This window comes from Staurois parvus, unplaced genomic scaffold (assembly GCF_062004578.1).
Source record: "Staurois parvus isolate SC_StPar_1 unplaced genomic scaffold, SC_StPar_1.0 ptg000048l, whole genome shotgun sequence".
In the NCBI taxonomy this organism is placed as follows: domain Eukaryota; kingdom Metazoa; phylum Chordata; class Amphibia; order Anura; family Ranidae; genus Staurois; species Staurois parvus.
The window spans coordinates 2,466,185-2,485,841 of NW_028317844.1; the positions used below are offsets into that span (position 1 = coordinate 2,466,185).

The window sequence follows — 19,657 nt, forward strand, 5'->3', positions numbered from 1 at the left end:
GGAGATTTAGAAATAGGGTGACATGATCAGGGTGACGTGTAATTGGAGTGAGGTATGGGGGGCATACTTGAGGTGATTTATAAATAGGGTGACATGAGGAGCAGGGTGGCACGTAATTGGAGTGAGGTATGGGGGGGCATACTTGAGGAGATTTGGAAATAGGGTGACATGAGCAGGGTGAGATATAAGTGAAGTATGAGGGGCATACTTGAGGAGATTTAGAAATAGGGTGACATGATCAGGGTGACGTGTAATTGGAGTGAGGTATGGGGGGCATACTTCAGGAGATTTAGAAATAGGGTGACATGAGCAGGGTGACGTGTAATTGGAGTGCGGTATGGGGGGCATACTTGAGGAGATTTAGAAATAGGGTGACATGATCAGGGTGACGTGTAATTGGAGTGAGGTATGGGGGGCATACTTGAGATTTAGAAATGGGGTGACATGATCAGGGTGACGTGTAATTGGAGTGAGGTATGGGGGGCATACTTGAGGAGATTTAGAAATAGGGTGACATGAGGAGCAGGGTGGCACGTAATTGGAGTGAGGTATGGGGGGGCATACTTGAGGATATTTGGAAATAGGGTGAAATGAGCAGGGTGGGATATAAGTGAAGTATGGGGGGCATACTTGAGGAGATTTAGAAATAGGGTGACATGATCAGGGTGACGTGTAATTGGAGTGAGGTATGGGGGGCATACTTGAGGTGATTTAGAAATAGGGTGACATGATCAGGGTGACATGTAATTGGAGTGAGGTATGGGGGGCATACTTGAGGAGATTTAGAAATAGGGTGACTTGAGCAGGGTGACGTGTAATTGGAGTGCGGTATGGGGGGCATACTTGAGGAGATTTAGAAATAGGGTGACATGATCAGGGTGACGTGTAATTGGAGTGAGGTATGGGGGGCATACTTGAGATTTAGAAATGGGGTGACATGATCAGGGTGACGTGTAATTGGAGTGAGGTATGGGGGGCATACTTGAGGAGATTTAGAAATAGGGTGACATGAGGAGCAGGGTGGCACGTAATTGGAGTGAGGTATGGGGGGGCATACTTGAGGATATTTGGAAATAGGGTGACATGAGCAGGGTGGGATATAAGTGAAGTATGGGGGGCATACTTGAGGAGATTTAGAAATAGGGTGACATGATCAGGGTGACGTGTAATTGGAGTGAGGTATGGGGGGCATACTTGAGGTGATTTAGAAATAGGGTGACATGATCAGGGTGACGTGTAATTGGAGTGAGGTATGGGGGGCATACTTGAGGAGATTTAGAAATAGGGTGACATGAGCAGGGTGACGTGTAATTGGAGTGCGGTATGGGGGGCATACTTGAGGAGATTTAGAAATAGGGTGACATGATCAGGGTGACGTGAAATTGGAGTGAGGTATGGGGGGCATACTTGAGATTTAGAAATAGGGTGACATGATCAGGGTGACGTGTAATTGGAGTGAGGTATGGGGGGCATACTTGAGATTTAGAAATAGGGTGACATGAGGAGCAGGGTGGCACGTAATTGGAGTGAGGTATGGGGGGGCATACTTGAGGAGATTTGGAAATAGGGTGACATGGGCAGGGTGGGATATAAGTGGAGTGAAGTATGGGGGGCATACTTGAGGAGATTTATAAATAGGGTGACATGATCAGGGTGACGTGTAATTGGAGTGAGTTATGGGGGGCATACTTGAGATTTAAAAGTGGTGTGACAAAGTAATGTACAGTAGTAAATAGAAATGAAAGTGTCAGAGAAGGTAGAAAACTTCTGAACACAGGTGTAGTGTGAAACGATGGAAGAATAAACAGGGATATGGATTGGTATGGAAACGATAGACAAGGCACAGCATGTGGTATTGTGCTGGTGGAATGTAAAGCCAGATAACCAAGGCTGCTGATAGTGGTGTACTAGAGCTGCAAGGTAGGCTGTTATCTCTAATGGCGGCCTTGCGTGTACTGATTAACTGGAGTGTAAACAGCCCAGTATAAGCCGTTTTCTGTGAGTGCAGCTGCACCGTTATACTACTCTGCACTGCAATGTCCACATCTGCATAACGAGCTTCGTAAGTTGGTCATCTGCTGCCACCTAATGGTAGAAATCTAGTAATACCGATTAAATATTACGAAGAACGAATCACCGTATTTGCTTACCAGTTACACTTTCATACAAATATTTCTACCGTTGAACGCTGATCCGTTAATGAGGATTACGTTACTGACGCTATTTTTCCCTCTGTCTCATTTTGTGCTCTATGAGGATACTGGAACTGCCTAGGCGCCATGATTGGCAGCTCCTGCGGTCACACGGATAAAATTGATTGCTCGTCACTTCCGGGGCCCAGGCTGCTGTCAGCTGTTCGGATGATGTAAGTATTGGGTGCTGCCAGGAGGACACGGTGTTCTGAGACCCCTGACATTGTGCACAGAGCTGGGATTTGCACATGGGACATCACTCAGCTAAATCGGATTTAATAGGAAGGTGCTTACTCTTCTAGTGCTGGGAGATCTGTTCCTATTTATTTATATTTTATCATCATTTGTAAATCTAAACAGGCGTTGTCACACAGCACAGCAGACATAGGATAGAAACAATAACAGTTGATGTTGATTAGCAAATCTCTGACTCATGTGTGCCATGGTAGATCAGTTATTTCCAGGTTGACCCTTGCCCAAGTCTGATGTCTCACTTTTCGCCACGCTGCACCCTTCAGGTACGAACACTTTGCTGAGAACAAACACTCGACGCTGCCGTACGGTACGGTTCTATTTTAATTTAATACATAGATATCCTTATTTTTTTCATTCACATCCACCCTATATAAGCTGAACATGCAGTGGTAAAGGAGAAACCAAGCTTTCTTAGAGCCAAACTCCGAGAAGCTTGAAAATTCCCTCTTGTATTGGTGCTGCTCTTGCAAGAGTTAACTGTTCCTTTAGGTCTTGGAGGGGAATGGAAAAGATTTACTTACCGGATCCTCTGCTGCAATAGAATAAATGTTTGCTTTTGAGTTAAACCACTTTCCATCCTGAGGATTTACCCCTTTTACCCTTTTTTGCATGGAAATATGTAGTTTTTTATTGTAGGCTGTAATTTTTAGGAATAACTCACTGAAATCTGTCCGAACAAGAATCTATTAAACATTCCGGATATGATAAAATTTGAAACACAAAATCATAAATTATAATGTAATAAATAATCATAAAAAATAATAATATAAAAATAATAAATTTAATTCAATAATATAATCAAACCAAAAACACTGAAATTTGAAATACAGAGGCAAATTCACACATCGCTGAGCAAAGTCGCAAAATTGTTTTCAGTGTCTGATGACGAATTTCCCCACGAATCATTATCACTCAATTCTGCAAGTGGTTCTGATTTACTATTGCTGTTCTAAAACCGCTTTTGACGTAAAGGGACGCTTTTTGGACGCCATGGACTCTTCTAAGTTTCCAGGCAGAAAGAACATTCAAAATGCAGGCAGGGCACAGGACAAAGCACTAGGGACAAAATGTATGTGAAATGCATTGAAATAGCAATGACAGCAAAAATGAAATTTTTTATAAAATTCAAATTTCCCGCCGGTTCCGGTGCCCGTATGTCCCGACGTCACAGGGACCGGAACACAGAAGCCGGATGCCGGCATCGGCCGGAGGAGATGGCCGGGGACACTGGAGGGGACAGATCGCGGGAGCGAAGGACAAGGTAAGTGCTGCAGGGACCCCCAGAGAACGCCGCATGGTAAGCCCGAGTGTAGCTCGGGGTTACCGCTCTTGGTATAGAAATTTTACCCCGAGCTACACTCGGGAACACCGCTAAGAAGGTTAATGACCAGGCCTTTTTTCGCTGCACTATTTCAACTGATAATTGCGCGGTCATGCAATGCTGTACCCAAATGAAATTTACGGCCTTTTTTTCACACAAATAGAGCTTTTTGGTGGTATTTCATCACCTGTGTGCTTTTTGTTTTTTGCGCTATACATAAAAAAAAGGAAAATTTTGAAAAAAACTATATTTTTTACTTTCTGCTATAAAAAAATATATAGTAAACTCAAAGTTAGTCATAAACTAAGGCCAAAATGTATTCTGCTACATTTTTGGTGAAAAAAATCCCAATAAGTGTATATTGATTGCTTTGTGTGAAAGTTATAGCGTCTACAAACTATGGTATAGATACTGCGATTTACGCCATTTTTTTGCTATACAGCACTGCGCTAGTTTAACGGACAATTGCACGATCATGCAATACGGTACATAAATTAAATTTATGTCCTTTTTTTCGCACAAATAGAGCTTTCTTTCGGTGGTATTTTGTCACCTGTGCGCATTTTATTTTTGGCGCTATAAACAAAAAAAAGACAAAACATTTTGAACAAAACAATATTTTCTAATTTCTGTCATAAAAATATCCAAAAAACTAAAATTTTGTCATAAATTTAAGCCAAAATGTATTCTGCTATATGTTTTTGGTAAAAAAAAAAAAATCCCAATAAGCGTATATTGATTGATTTTTATATATGATATATTTATATATTGATTTTTACCAAAAACATGTAGCAGAATAAATTTTGGCCTAAATTTATGACGAAATTTGAGTTTTTTGGATATTTTTTATGACCGAATTGAGAAAATATGATTTTTTTTAAAACTTTTTTTGTTTATAGTGCCAAAAATAAAAGGTGCACAGGTAATCAAATACCACCAAAAGAAAGCTCTATTTGTGTGAAAAAAGGACATAAATTTAATTTATGTACCGTATTGTATGACCACGCAATTGTCAATTAAACTAGTGCAGAGCTCTACAGCAAAACAATTTTGTAAATTGCAGTATCTATACCATAGTTTGTAGACGCAATAACTTTCACATAAAGCAAACAATATACACTTATTGGGATTTTTTGTTTACCAAAAACATGTAGCAGAATACATTTTGGCCTAAAGTTATGACTAACTTTGAGTTTACTATATATTTTTTTATGCCGAAAGTAAAAAATATTGTTTTTCTTCAAAATTTTCGGTCTTTTTTTGTTTATAGCGCGAAAAATAAAAAGCACACAGGCGATGAAATATCACAGAAAGAAAGCTATATTTGTGTGAAAAAAAGGATGTAAATTTAGTTTGGGTACAGCATTGCATGACTACGCAATTATCAGTTGAAGTAGTGCAGCACTGAATAGCAAAACGTGGCCTGGTCATTAAGGGGGGGTAAATCCTCAGGAGGACAAGTGGTTAAAATGACGGCAAGGCCTCATGCACACTGGGCATTTTTACAGCTGCTGTTTTGGGTATCAGGAGTTTTTCCACAGCCATAAAACTACAGCATGTTATCCTTCAGTATGTGATCATGCACACACAGACTTTTATCAGTGTTTTTTGGCAGGGGCATTTTCAGGCTGGAAAAAAGCCAGAACTACTGCATTTGAAGAGGAGTTTTTCAGCTGTAAAAATGTTCTAACACTGCAAAATGTGGCTATCTGGCATTTCTGAAAGCTTAAATTCAAGTTTTTGTTGCCATGTAGTTTTGCTGAAAATTGTTGAAAAACATTAATGCAAAAACACTAAAAAAAGCAACAAAACTCGCATATTTAACACTGCATTCTACAGCTAACACTGCTGGAGTTTTTATAACGTCCAGTGTGCATGAGGCCTAAAGGTTAAAATTTTATATTTTAAACAAAACAAACATATAATACTTCTCTGCTCTGTGCAATAGTTTTGCACAGAGCAGCCTCGATCCTCCTCTTCAAGGGTGCCCTGCCAGTGCTTCTGGCCCTTCCCCACTGCCGAGTGCCTACCATAGCAAGCCGCTTGCTATGGGGGTACTTGTGCATGTTCGCTCCCAAACCTGCTCTGTGTGCCCATAAGGCACAGATTGGGGCGGGCTCAGCCCCACCCCTGCTTCCTTCTTACTGGCTGTGATTGACAGCAGCAGGAGCCAATGGCTCCCTCTGCTATGTCTGAGCCAGTGAGGAGACAGAGAGCCTCTACTTTGTGCACATCACTGGATTGTGATTGCTCCAATAAGTATAAGGGGGGGCTGGGTGGGAGCTGCCTGCAGAAGGTTTTCTATCTTAATGCAAAGAATACATTAAGGTAAAAAAAACCTTCTGCTTTTAGAACCACTTAAAGCAATCATAATATGTTAATAAGCTTAGAATGTCACAGAGATAAAGCCTCAGAGTTGACAGATGAGGAGAGAGGGAAGTGAAGGAAACATAGGAACAGCACTGCAGGAGGAAGCTAGAGGGGATGAACAGCAAGGAGTAGCACTGCAGGAAAGAACTGGAACAACACTGACATGAACATTGGCTGAGATCTTCTTCTGTAGGACCTCCAAATCTCAGCTATATTGGTTGATAGCAATGTTGTCTTTAACCACTTCCCGTCCGGCCCATGTAGATAAACGGCCGGACGGGAGTGCTGCCGAAGCGGGTGGACGTTTCTAAACTTCCCCCCGTCTCCATTGCCTGTGGCTGCCCTGGTAGCGTGCGGCACCACGATAGGTGCCCGCTGTGTCCGGAGGACACAGCGGAACACAGATCACTGTACGGGACCTCTGTGTCAGGTCTCGATTCATGTGATCACTGATTGGCCAGTCAGTGATCACATGAATAGTAGTAAACAAGATGTAACTTCCTGACATCATTGCTTACTACTTGTGAAATCTGTAAATGATCACAGAGGTCACATGGTACAAGGCTATTCACAGCTCTCACAGTATTTCTCAGTGGCTGCAGGAATGCAGCCAGAGAGGAAGAGAAATGATTACTTTTACAGCCTTTATGGGTGTAAAAGCAATCAGTGTAAAAAAAGAAAAAAACATCATCACCCCTCATAAGTAGTAGTGTCACTATGGTGACAATGTACTGCTAGGGTGACAGTATGTTATAAAAAAAAAACATAAATGATAATATAAAAATGTAAAAAAAAATTTGAAAAATAATTTTTGGTTATAAACTAATTTGGGTTATTTTGTTTTTACTAAAAAGATAGATGAATACATTTTAGCCAAGATTTATGAAGAAAGATTATTTATTTGGAAAATTTTATTAGAAAAACACATTTTTTTTTCAAAATGTTTGGACTTTTTAATTTATATAACAAACAAAATAAAAATCCCAGTGGTGAATAAATACCACCAAAATAAAGTTTTATCTGTTTAAAAAAGTGTGATAGCACTGAAAGCTGAAAATTGCCTGGACTAGAAGGGGTGAAAGTGTCCAGACGTGAAGTGGTTAAAATCCACCTCCAGGAATTAGACTAAACGTACCCTCACTGTGCTCAGTCAATAGGCTATAACACTTACCTTTCCCTCGCTCTGGCCAGCTCCAGTTCTTTCCTCCTCTCCCCATAGTGCTCTGGGCTGTTGGCGGCCCTTTTGTGTCATCACATACAATGCAAGGCTGTTAACCCTGCAATGTATGTAGAGCAGGTAGAAGTGCAAGTGTGGCCAAGAGCACCTTAGATAAGTGGAGTTCAAGAGGCTGGCCGCACTGCTGGAGAGACTGTCCTGGAGCAAGGAATAAAATAAGCATTACTGCTTATTCCTATACCCATAGACTGACCGAGCAGTTACCATTTGCAGGGTGGGGGTAGATCTTGTCTAATTTCCAGGGTTGGGCTTTGACAAATTTCTGAAATAAGTCCACCATGTTTGCAGGAACAGAACATTGAAATAAACTAAAATTTTGTTGCATTTGCAGTCATACTCAACCACAATCGACTATATAGTCCAAATTCATTAAATAAATTTAGGCTGATCCTAGCAAAAGAGTATGTCAGAATTGCACCCAAAATGTTGGCACACTTGAGGACTGTGCAGAGGAATCTGGCCCATGGGCAGCACAGTGGCTAAAATGGTTAGCATTTCCACCTGGCAGTACTAGGGTCGATGGTTCAAATCCCAACCACGGCACCACCTGCCTGGAGTTTGCATGTTTTTCCTCTGGCTGCGTGGGTTTCTTCCAGGTACTCCGGTTTCCTCCCACCCTCCAAAGACATGCTGGTAGGTTAATTGGATCCTGTTTAAATTGGCCCTTTTATGTGTAGGTTTGAATGTAAGTTAGGGACCGTAGATTGTACGCCCCTTGTGGGTTAGGGACTGATGTGAATGTACAATATATATGTAAAGCACTGTGTAAATTGATGGCGCTATATAAGTACCTGAAATAAATTTTAAAAATTAGCATATTTCTATTTCATGCAACACATTACCATTGTGCCGTGTTCTGTCTCTCCAATCTAAGCATTGAAAATGTGATCTCTATAACTTACAGTTATGATGAGATAATGATAACTCCAATCTCATTTGGATACCACAGTCAGTGGCGCAATCAAGATGACATCTTGTAGATCTTGTGAAGTTTATTCCATAAACTGAGAGAATCTTACAACAATGAACATCTGATAGGTCAAAAGATCACAATGTGTCCTGCTTCATGACATGAGACTAGAGCTGCAATGCCTTACTGGGAAAAGGGGTGGGCTATCTATACAGCATTAACTAAACCAAAGGAAAAGGAGGAGCAGAGACAAAATATAGAAAACACTTAAAAGGCATATGACAGTCAATATGAACAGTCATATAAAACATGACATGCCATGTTCCACTTTTATTAACTTGTTAAATCTGAAACACCAGTATGCATATAGAACTTGGCGCCAATCTTTGTTCATTCTCCCTGTTGTGTCTAAAATCACAGTAATAATGTTAAAGCTGCACTTTACACACTAAAGCTGTTGCACCATATTTTTCATCAGGTCAACGCAAAATATGCGAGTTGCAGTAATTGGAGGAGGCCTGGTTGGTCTGTCAACGGCTCTGTACATCACTGAGTCCCTTCCACAATGTACAGTCACTGTCATTTCTGAGAAATTCTCTCCAAACACCACTGGGGATGTGGCTGCTGGAAGTCTCATACCTCACACTTACCCTGGTAAGTATATTTAGACTTTATTTTGCTGCTGTTTTTAACACAAATCTGCAAATAACATTGCCTTTTTAACATATGCTTTTGTTTTGCAAGACACCCCACTTCATCATCAGAAAGACTGGTTCAAGGAGACGTTTGATTATCTTTTTAAAATTGCTAACTCTCCAGAAGCTGCTGTGGCTGGTGTTAGCTTAATTTCTGGGTAAGAAAATACCTTCCAAAATATTAAGTGCGTATTTCTGTAGTATGCAAAATATAGAGTTTTTTTTTCTTGAAAGAAATATTTGTGAAGAGAAACTCCAACAAAAGCAAAATCTGTTTTTATGTCACTGCCTAACTGTAATTTGTGCTTGCGCAGTCAGTCTGTGGCAGCATTTCTGAACATTTTTCAGTAGTACACAGAATCTCGAGGCACCTCAGTCTAAATTGTAAGAAACTTATCAATAAGAAAAGCTGAACAAGCTCCATGATGGAATTAGCTTCAAATCAGGAGCCCACAGCAATCGCATCAGGGGTTATGCCATCGGGTTAAAGGCCCACCAATCACACAGTCCCCTCTTCACATCAGATCCCTACCTTTGAGCTTCAGTGGCACGGCAGAGGGGGAGAAGAGGAGGTTGGGAGAAAGCAGACTTCCATATTTTCTTGATAGCTGGTGGGTGTGAACTTGCATGCCACCTGCCCAGGATTAGTCATGTGTTGCCATGGTGCAGGTGTGCTGGCTGCCATAGCAACAGATGACACTCTGTGTCTTGGCGCTAGCGCGTCATTATTATAGTGGTGTTGACGGCCGGTCCACCGGCACCATAGCAACACATGACACTGATTTAGAGCAAACAGGGTGCCATGCTCGCGGCACCCTGGGGAAACCCAGATGCTGCCCCAGGGTGCTGCAGCACCCCAATTGAGAAACGCTGGTCTATGGTTTTGCCTGTGTTTTCCATGCAATTTTGTTGTATTAACTTAAAGATGAGGTATGGCTAGAAACAATTTTTGTATATTTTCACAGTGAAACTTACCTCCAATGAAGTGTGCCTCATTTTTGGCTGATACAGTGTTTGTTAAAACATTTATTTTAATCAGCCTGCAGTCTCTCTTCAGTGTTGAACATCCAACACCAAAACTCATATTTCCAGCTGCAGTACAGGTATTACAGGAGGTCGCTCACTTATTACTTTCTCTAGTCAGAAAAGGCCTTGTACTCTTTTTCACTGAATGCAAGGCTTTCTGTGAATTGAGGAGGTGTGGATGGACATCCTAGTCTAAAGACCTTGTAAGGGATACCAAGTGCAGGTATCCAATGGCAGCAGGATCAAACCAGTTCAGCATAGCTAAGTCACACATACAGAAGATAGGTGCTGCAACCCTCATAGCATATTCCAAAGGGAGTATGTATCTCGCTGTGTGACTCCTGCGGTTTCCATCTGCTGAACCAGTAAATCAATTCATATAGGATTGGCAACAAGGTGAAGATGAAATAGTGAAAGCTTTATTCAAATGCGGAGTATAAAATAGTTCCAGAATACAAGCAACACTAACGTGTTTCAGTCAAACAAGACCTTACACACTATGAGTAAGGTCTTGTTTGACTGAAACACGTTAGTGTTGCTTGTATTCTGGAACTATTTTATACTCCGCATTTGAATAAAGCTTTCACTATTTCATCTTCACCTTGTTGCCAATCCTATATGATTTGAGTTCAGTGTAGCTGTACTTAAGAAACTGAAACCAGACTGTGTATGATTATATTAAAGTTTATTAATGCACACAACACTAAAACAACACCAACAGACCATAAGTAAAGCAAATCCAAACCAACAACTTGACTATATACACTAAATACAAATAGATAGGAGCAGACATACACAGAGCATGTGCAGAACAAGGGGAGCAGAGATGGGGATAACAGGATACAGGGTACTGGACACATGGCTAACAGGCAAAATACTGAAGAAATTATGCAAATCAGGGGAGGAGTTATATACCTTACCAGCAGCCAGCAGCAAGTGGAGTCTAATTACTGGGATCTGCTGGCTGCTGGAGACCACGAGACCTCTCCGGTGACCACGAAAACTGCGCTCCTCATCTCTGGGAACAACAGAGCAACCAGCAGGTCCTGACAGACCCCTAGAAAGAGTTTCCTTCACTTCCTGTTCTGAAGACACTACAGGAAATCAGAGGATGGCTTAGGGAAACTTCCCTTTAAGACTGTTGTTACTGCAACAGGGGTCCCCTTTGGAAGTTTTACTTTCACTTCTTGTTTTTGTGACAACTGTAATTTTTTTTTCATTTTTCATCACTTTCTGTCCCAGTCATAATGGTCACCTGGACAAATACAGTGGTTAAATCTACCTAGCCAGGACACAGACACAGCAATAAAAAAAATAAAAAAAAATTGCCAGGGATTCTAAATCTTCTTTAACTGAAGTTGGAATTCCTGATTTACATACTTGAATCAGGCCAGCTACTCAGATGGCCATTCTTGAAGCTAAGAATGATAGCCAAGAAACTAACATTTTGTTAATGAAAGTCAATGACAGCCTCCCCGTTTCTGTTGTGACATGTTTCCTTTAATATTTGTTTGATCTGTGATCATCTGCAGAACAAGTCATATGCTCTTCAGTCACTACTTTATGTAAAGATGAGACTTAGATATCACATATGTCAATATCAAATATGTATTACGCAATTTTGTTTAGTTTTTTTGTGCGTCCTGGGAGTATGTAAGTTTATATAAATGCATAGCGGTGGGTGTGTGGATCCCTCAAATTCTATTTTTTAAACCCTTTCTACCCGCCTTGCCATCCTTATTAACTGGGTTTATAGACTTGGGGGGAAGGGGGGTGCGAACGGGAAGATCTGCTTAATCATGTGACCACTGTGATTGACTATTGTGGTGGTCATATGATCGGGAGCCGGTCCTACCAGTTCCCAGTCATTGGTACAGATCAAGAGCTGTCTTTGAGCATGTTCTCAGCACAGAAATGTTGCCACTCATAAACATGTATGTGCAGCGTGTGGGTGCTAAAGCCCACCATTGTTGCCGCTACACATACAGTACGCATTATGTGGGCAAGAGGTTAACAAAAGAGGTTATTTTATTCAACTTTTTTTTCACTTTTTTGCTATCACAAGGGGGCTACAAGTCCCCCATATGGAATACACTGTCCAGTGACAGGTCTTGTTTTTGGAGACATCTGGAGTCTATAAGACCCCTGATGTCTCCCTTACACTGCTTACAAACAAGTCAAATATTAGCAGTGCTCAGCTTTAACATTCCTGACTGTCAGCTACCAGAATTTGACAGTGGCGCCCAGAGAAGAGTACTTCCAAATTCACAAAAAAGCGGGAGGAACGGATAATGGAGGCTTGCCGGTCTTTCTTCACTCAGCTATCCTTAACACTACTGTGCTATCCTGAGCTCCTAGTGTTAACCTCGAACATTACTCCCAAAATTAACTTGTTAAAATGGTTACCCCAACTTCAGGGATAACACAGGGTGCTCAGAGATACCTGTTTTTACATTTGAATTCCTGGCTTGGGGTTAATGGCAGCAAAAAAGTTGGTACACTAGGCTGGCTGTGCAGAGCTGTGTAAATTACAGAATTTGGTGGACAGAAATACAAATCCTTTTGGCAGGTATATCAGCACTTATATAGATATTTGCACTTTGTATATAACTGTGTTTCAGGATTTAAGTTATAAAAATATTTGATATCATTTTCATCAGATGGCAAGTATTCAAGATGCCTCCTAAGGATGCCTTTCCATTTTGGGGCAGTGTGGTTTTGGGTTTTCGTTTGATGACAGAGGCGGAGCTGGCAAAATTCCCATCTTATACATTTGGGCAGGCCTTCACCACACTAAAATGCCAATCTTCACTTTATTTGCCATGGATGGAAAAAAGGTGAGTTTTTTGTATTTATTGTAAGGAGCTCAAACTGCAGTTCTGGGTATGTCAAACCATTTTGTGAAATTTTTTTTACAACTGCTGTCTTTTTGTCTAGTGTGTTCTTTTCCATTTGATGGACAAGGTTGGGGATGTTACTAACAATGTGTTTTAGTTGGTAAAGGAGTATGCAGTATGTGCAGGAAAGAATTGTGGAGGGTATGACAGTGGGCAGTATGTACAGGAAAGAAGTGTGGAGGGTATGACAGTGGGCCATATGTGCAGGAGAGGAGTGTGGAGGGTATGACAGCGGGCAGTATGTACAGGAGAGGAGTGTGGAGGGAATGACAGCAGGCACTGTGTACAGGAGAGGAGTGTGGAGGTAGACAGTGGGCAGTATGTACAGGAGAGGAGTGTGGAGGGAATGACAGCAGGCACTATGTACAGGAGAGGAGTGTGGAGGGAATGACAGCAGGCACTATGTACAGGAGAGGAATGTGGAGAGTCTGATAGCAGGCACTGTGTACAGGAGAGGAGTGTGGAGGGTATGACAGCAGGCACTGTGTACAGGAGAGGAGTGCGGAGGGTATGACAGTGATCAGAATGTACAGGAGAGGAGTGCGGAGGGTATGACAGTGATCAGAATGTACAGGAGAGGAGTGTGGAGGGTATGGCAGTGATCAGAATGTACAGGAGAGGAGTGTGGAGGGTATGACAGTGATCAGAATGTACAGGAGAGGAGTGTGGAGGGTATGACAGCAGGCACTGTGTACAGGAGAGGAGTGCGGAGGGTATGACAGTGATCAGAATGTACAGGAGAGGAGTGTAGAGGGTATGACAGTGATCAGAATGTACAGGAGAGGAGTGTGGAGGGTATGACAGCAGGCACTGTGTACAGGAGAGGAGTGCGGAGGGTATGACAGTGATCAGAATGTACAGGAGAGGAGTGTGGAGGGTATGACAGTGATCAGAATGTACAGGAGAGGAGTGTAGAGGGTATGACAGTGATCAGAATGTACAGGAGAGGAGTGTGGAGGGTATGACAGCAGGCACTGTGTACAGGAGAGGAGTGTGGAGGGTATGACAGTGGGCAGTATGTACAGGAAAGAAGTGTGGAGGGTATGACAGTGGGCAGTATGAACAGGAGAGGAGTGTGGAGGGTATGACAGTGGACAGTATGTACAGGACAGAAGTGTGGAGGGTATGACAGTGGGCAGTATGTACAGGAGAGAAGTGTGGAGAATATTACAGCAGGCACTATGCAATGGAAAGGAGTGTGGAGGGTATGAAAGCAGGCATTATGTACAGGAGAGGAGTGTGGAGGGTATGACAGTGGGCACTATGTACGGGAAAGAAGTGTGGAGGGTATGACAGTGGGCAGTATGAACAGGAGAGGAGTGTGGAGGGTATGATAGTGGACAGTATGTACAGGAGAGAAGTGTGGAGAATATTACAGCAGGCACTATGTAATGGAAAGGAGTGTGGAGGGTATGAAAGCAGGCATTATGTACAGGAAAGGAGTGTGGAGGGTATGACAGTGGGCAGTATGTACAGGAAAGAAGTGTGGAGGGTATGACAGTGGGCAGTATGTACAGGAGAGAAGTGTGGAGAATATTACAGCAGGCACTATGCAATGGAAAGGAGTGTGGAGGATATGAAAGCAGGCATTATGTACAGGAGAGCAGCGTGGACGGTATGACAGCAGGCACTATGTATAGGAGTGTGATTCATATACTGCCTGTTGTCATACCTTCCAGAGGAATGTGGAGGGTATGGTAGTATGTATAAGAGAGGAGTATAGAGATTATGACAGCAGGCAGTATATGTGGGAGAGGAGTGTGGAGGGTGGAACAGCAGACAGTATGTGCAGGAGAGAAGTATGCAGGGTGTGACAGCAGGTAGTATGTACAGGAGAGATGTTCAGAGGGCATGACTGAGGGTATGTGCTGTATGTCAGTATGTGTAGCTGAGGAGATGGATTGTGCAGTGTTAGATGTGGCACGAAGTGGGAATCGGTGGCACAGCTGTGTACTTTCAGAAAGCATTCAATATAGGGAGGTTGGGCAGCATCAGATTTCTCTCTGCAGAGTTACATGGCTGAGGAGGGATGTGAGTCGAAACACAGGGGTGGGGTGGGGGGTGGGTATGTGTTAGACAGTCAGAGAGGAATAGGTGATATGTGTCAGTAGGGGAAAAGGGGTGAGGAGGCCAGGGAGTGATGAGTTAAAGCAGCCAAAGGGAGATTGGTGACAAGTCAGCTGGGTATGTTGCGTGAGGTGACAGTGAGCAGCCATCCTTGTCTCAGGACTGTGCAGCATGTGCAGGTCCCCCTCTAGCAATGATGAAACACTGTGCCCCATGCATTTGATGTAATGCTTTATAGGATTCCTACATATTCTATTCCGTGCAGTAAAATATGGAGCTAACAGTGTTGTAGAAAGAAATGCCCCGGCATCAGTGTGAGGGGAAGAAATGCCCCAACATTGGTGGTATTACTGAAAAAAAAAAAAAAAATTGTCCCAGCACCGGTACTGTCAATAGAGGTGTCACTCGAGGGTGAAAAATGCCTCTGTGCCGGTGCTGTTACTGAATAGAAATAGTCCCCTTTGTCCGTGGTGTCACTGGATGGAAAAAAGCCCCTGCACTGGGGATGTCACTAAAAAGAAAAGATTTCTCTGGATCAGTGATGTCCCTGGAAGGAAATATTTCCCTGCATCAATGGTTTAATTGAAAGCAAAAAATGTCCCTGTGTCCATGGTGTCACTGTAAGAAAAAAAATTGCAACGTTGTTGGTGGTGGCACTAAAAGGAGAAAATATCTCTGTGTTGGTGGTGTCACTAATGGGAACATTTCTCTGCATATATAGTATCAGTCTGAGGAAGAGGGAGTCTGAGGGACGCTGAAGAGTCACTGAACAGTGATCTACAGTAGATCCCTTTTCAGAGGACAGTTGGCCAGCAGTGAAGAGGCATTCTGTCTCCTCAGTGCCTGTTTTAACCCCTAAAATCCTGCACTAACGCAGCGCAACTGCATGCATTGCACGCAGGTGCAGTGTGACCCCATTCAGTGAATGGGTTTAGTTTTGCAGGTGCTACTGCCCATCGAAAGTAACAGGAGGTTTATTCCTTGCCTTTGCTTTTGCAGCGTAAAAGGGAGCAGTAGGGGGGCAGTAAACGTGTCTGAACCGCATGTTTTTACCACCTCCGAACCACAAGTTTAAGTGAACCCTGAGAGAAGTAGCTTGACTATAAGAGGAAGAGGGGAGCTCTGGAGCTAACTTGCTCCTCTGTACTGTTCAGACCTCTTAAGTGCAGCACCTGCCTGGGAATAAAATGTTGTCTTCTTCCCCTCTCCCTGTCATGTGAAATGATACTGACCAGCAGGTGCCGAAAAGGGGATATCTGTGTTATCAGTACATGCACTGCCCCATCCTGCCCATTTTACACCGCTGTTTGGACGGAGTAGAGAGCAGAATCCTGAGAAGCTATCTCAGCCCCTGCACTGTGCTCCGTTTTCGATGACAGGAGTGACCGCAGCCTCACTCCTGTTATTCAAGCAGCTAAATAATAGGGTGCTGACAAGTTCTCAGTGCCTCCCTCTACACATGGCAACATTGTGCCCAGGGCAATTGCCATTCTGCCCCCACCCTTGTCCTAGCCCTAAAGCACCTAAAATGTTGATCTCTTGTGCTTTTGAGTTTTCATTTATGTTGTAATTGGTCTTTGTCAGAGCTGCAAATTTTGATATTAGATCTTGCCCCTGGAGTCCCTGAGTCATGAGATGCCAGACCTGATTCAGGCCACGCCCAAACAAAATATTTATTTTTGGAGGTCTGATCATTTAAATGTGCTGTACATCAAACTCTTCTTCTCTCTATGCTTTTTTGTCATAGATTTAAAATGAACGGTGGACATATAGAAACCAGGAAAGTACATGATATCTGGGAGCTACATGGCAGTTATGATGTGGTTATGAATTGCACTGGGCTAGGCGCTCGGGATCTGATTGGTGATATGACAGTATTTCCTGTAAGAGGACAAGTACTGGAGGTCCATGCCCCCTGGCTTAAACACTTCATCAGAGATGTGGATGGCAGCACTTACATTTATCCTGGACAAGATGGTGTAACTCTTGGTGGAACCAGAGAAGTAGATGACTGGAGTCTCTTACCGGTTGCACAGACCAGCAAAGAGATAATACATCGCTGCTCTAATCTTGAACCTTCTCTGCATGGTGTTGCAGTAATCAAAGAGAAAGTAGGTCTGAGACCAACAAGGGCAGCAGTGAGAATAGAACAAGAGATCCTTTGCAAAAATAAGCAACAGCTTCCTACAATACATAATTATGGTCATGGTGGAGGTGGATTTTCTGTCCATAGAGGTACGGCTAAGGCAGCCACCGAACTGTTGGTAAAGTTGATCCCATTTAAAACAGACTTCTATTGCAAGTCAAAATTATAATTTATTTACCTATTCTTTGGTACAGTGTATAATTTCATTTTTCCTTTGGTACATTAGACAGACTGAATTTTATCACTTAATATATTTGGACAGTTATGCTTTCACACATGATTTTCTGAATATGTAAAGAAGAATATGTAAACCCAACTTTTCATATTCCTGATATGTGTCTGCTGTACCATGTACTTGTAAACATCCCCCCACTGCCATTCATTGAGAAGACAAGTGTGCTGCTGTTTCTCCACCATCACCTCTCTATGCAGCTGAAACCAGAGCGTATGCGATTACTTATTTTAAAATGTTAGGTTTTTTTACAAGGTGAGGGTTTAGATATACTTTAACTGGTCTGAAGATGTAGCTAAAGATGAATGGCCACCTTGAAGATATGCAAGATCTACCTATTGGCTCAAAAGTAAAATACAAATGAAACATATACCATATTTCATATGTACCTATATTTTTAGAAATGTTATTTTTAGTCCTGACATGAAGTAACTTTGTATATATTTTCATTAATAAAGTCTTCAGTATCATTCAGTGTATTTACCATACTGAGTTTACAATTGTATGTAATCCCTAGTTTATTATTCGGAGCTTACATTAGGACACAACTTGGACAGGCTTCATTGCCTGCTACAGTCATAAACTTTGCTGACCTCTCCTTTTTTGTCTTTCAGCCTGCACACTCAAAAAACAAAAAAAACAGACTTTGGAGTTTGCTATATTGTTGATTTACTAAAACTGGAGAGTGCAAAATCCGGTTCAGCTGTGCATGATAGCCAATCAGCTACTAACTTCAGCTTGTTCAATTAAACTTTGACAAAAAAAAAAAACCTGGAAGCTGATTGGTTACTATGCACCAGATTTTGCACTCCACTCTCCAGTTTTAGTAAATCTCCCGCAGTGAGCCCTCTCAGTATCGTTACATGCAGAGCTGCACCAGATTTTGCACTCTCCAATTATAATAAAAGCCTATATGTTTTTGTTTTTGTCCCTTTCTGAATAAAAGGCAGGCTGTAAAGCCTTTGGATACTTTTAGAAAAATGAGTTTGATTTTGGTTTTGGACAGCCTCATGGTGTTCCCTCCACCCCAATACAATCAACTTGTCGTGTGTCATCTCCCTTCCTATCACAGTTAACTGGCTACTCATAGCATCACACTAATCAGACATTTTATTCTCTAAAGGCACTAAAGAGATCTTTAGGTTGATTTATTAAAACTGGAGAGTGCAAAATCTGGTGCAGCTGTGCATGGTAGAAACCTCACCTTCAATTAAGCTTTGACAATAAAACCTGGAAGCTGATCGATTACTATGCACCAGATTTTGCACTCTCCAGTTTTAGTAAATCTCCCGCAGTGAGCCCTCTCAGTATCGTTACATTTAGAACTTATCACTGGAATATAAACTGTTGATTTACTCTGCTAGCGATTTGGTTCTAGGTCTATGGACTCAAAGTGGATGAACCATAAGTATACATTGAGGGGAATTTATCAAAATTGAAGCAGATAGAATCTGGATCAGTTTTGCACAACAAACAATCAGCCTGTATCTTTCATTGTCAAAGCTTAACTGAACAAGCTGAAGAACAAAGTTGATTGGTTGCCATTCACAGCTGCTCCAGATTCTGTCTGCTCCAGTTTTGATAAATTCTCCCCAATTATACTACCAATTTAAAAGCACAAATCATGCAGACAAAGCAGCAGTGGGACCTGGCCAAATGGTACTGGCAGACAGGGGGACAACTTGGAACCTTTTATTATCTTGGATGTGTTCCTGATAGTAACGAGATGTGTGAGATTTGGCTTCAGAAATCCTGGGCTGTTTGCAGTGCTATGGAGCTGACCTCCAAATTTTTCGTTTGTAGCATTACCACTAGATGGCAAAGTTTGACTGCAATTCTATTATTTGATTGCATTTGCACATTGTTCTTTAGCTGAGTATCTCTTAATCTCATTTTTTTATCCGCCTTTTTTTTTCTTATTTTATTTTTTATTCTGATTCTATTCTACTTATTTTCTTTTATTTCTTTTCTGTGTATACCATTTTCAGCTATTTATATCCTTGTTCTTACAAGCTATTTGCACCAACTCTTAGAAATCATCTCTTCTGTACTTACCAGGGGTGTATGTAATGGGAATCTGTCTGCACAGAATTATGGAAGCTTCATTTGTGGAATTTGTTTTAGACGTTTTATGTTAAAACTGTAATTTTTATTCTTGCTTAAAGTGCATGTAAATGCTAACAATGAGCTTATTTGTTACCTTTTGGAGTTTTTGAATATTCCATTGAATATTATTATACAGGATTTATATAGCGCCAACAGTTTGCTCAGCGCTTTACAATATACATATATATTTTGTTATATCTGTT

At 41.8% G+C, this 19,657-nt stretch overlaps 1 protein-coding gene across 4 annotated transcripts; it reads left to right on the top strand.

Annotated features, from left to right (window-relative positions):
- Positions 1–2,184: 2,184 nt before the first annotated feature.
- DDO (D-aspartate oxidase) lies at positions 2,185–17,827 on the top strand. Of its 4 annotated transcripts, none has more exons than XM_089664604.1 (5): positions 2,185–2,365; positions 8,764–8,939; positions 9,030–9,138; positions 12,667–12,843; positions 16,718–17,827. In XM_089664604.1, exons 1-5 carry the CDS (start codon positions 2,280–2,282, stop codon positions 17,283–17,285), a joined length of 1,116 nt encoding a protein of 371 aa, XP_089520730.1. In that variant the 5' UTR covers positions 2,185–2,279; the 3' UTR covers positions 17,286–17,827. The 4 variants fall into 4 exon arrangements, with proteins under 4 accessions (XP_089520730.1, XP_089520737.1, XP_089520745.1 ...); XM_089664611.1 differs by having other exon boundaries at positions 2,355–2,478; XM_089664619.1 differs by lacking the exon at positions 2,185–2,365 and adding an exon at positions 2,539–2,754.
- Positions 17,828–19,657: the final 1,830 nt, after the last annotated feature.

What these genes read in the sequence shown, in the direction of transcription:
- DDO (XM_089664604.1), top strand. Translation starts at nt 2,280, where the DNA reads ATGATTGGCAGCTCCTGCGGTCACACGGATAAAATTGATTGCTCGTCA. An exon ending in CTGTCAGCTGTTCGGATGAT is followed by an intron (nt 2,366 to 8,763) that starts GTAAGTATTGGG and finishes ATTTTTCATCAG; the next exon opens with GTCAACGCAAAATATGCGAG. An exon ending in CATACCTCACACTTACCCTG is followed by an intron (nt 8,940 to 9,029) that starts GTAAGTATATTT and finishes TTGTTTTGCAAG; the next exon opens with ACACCCCACTTCATCATCAG.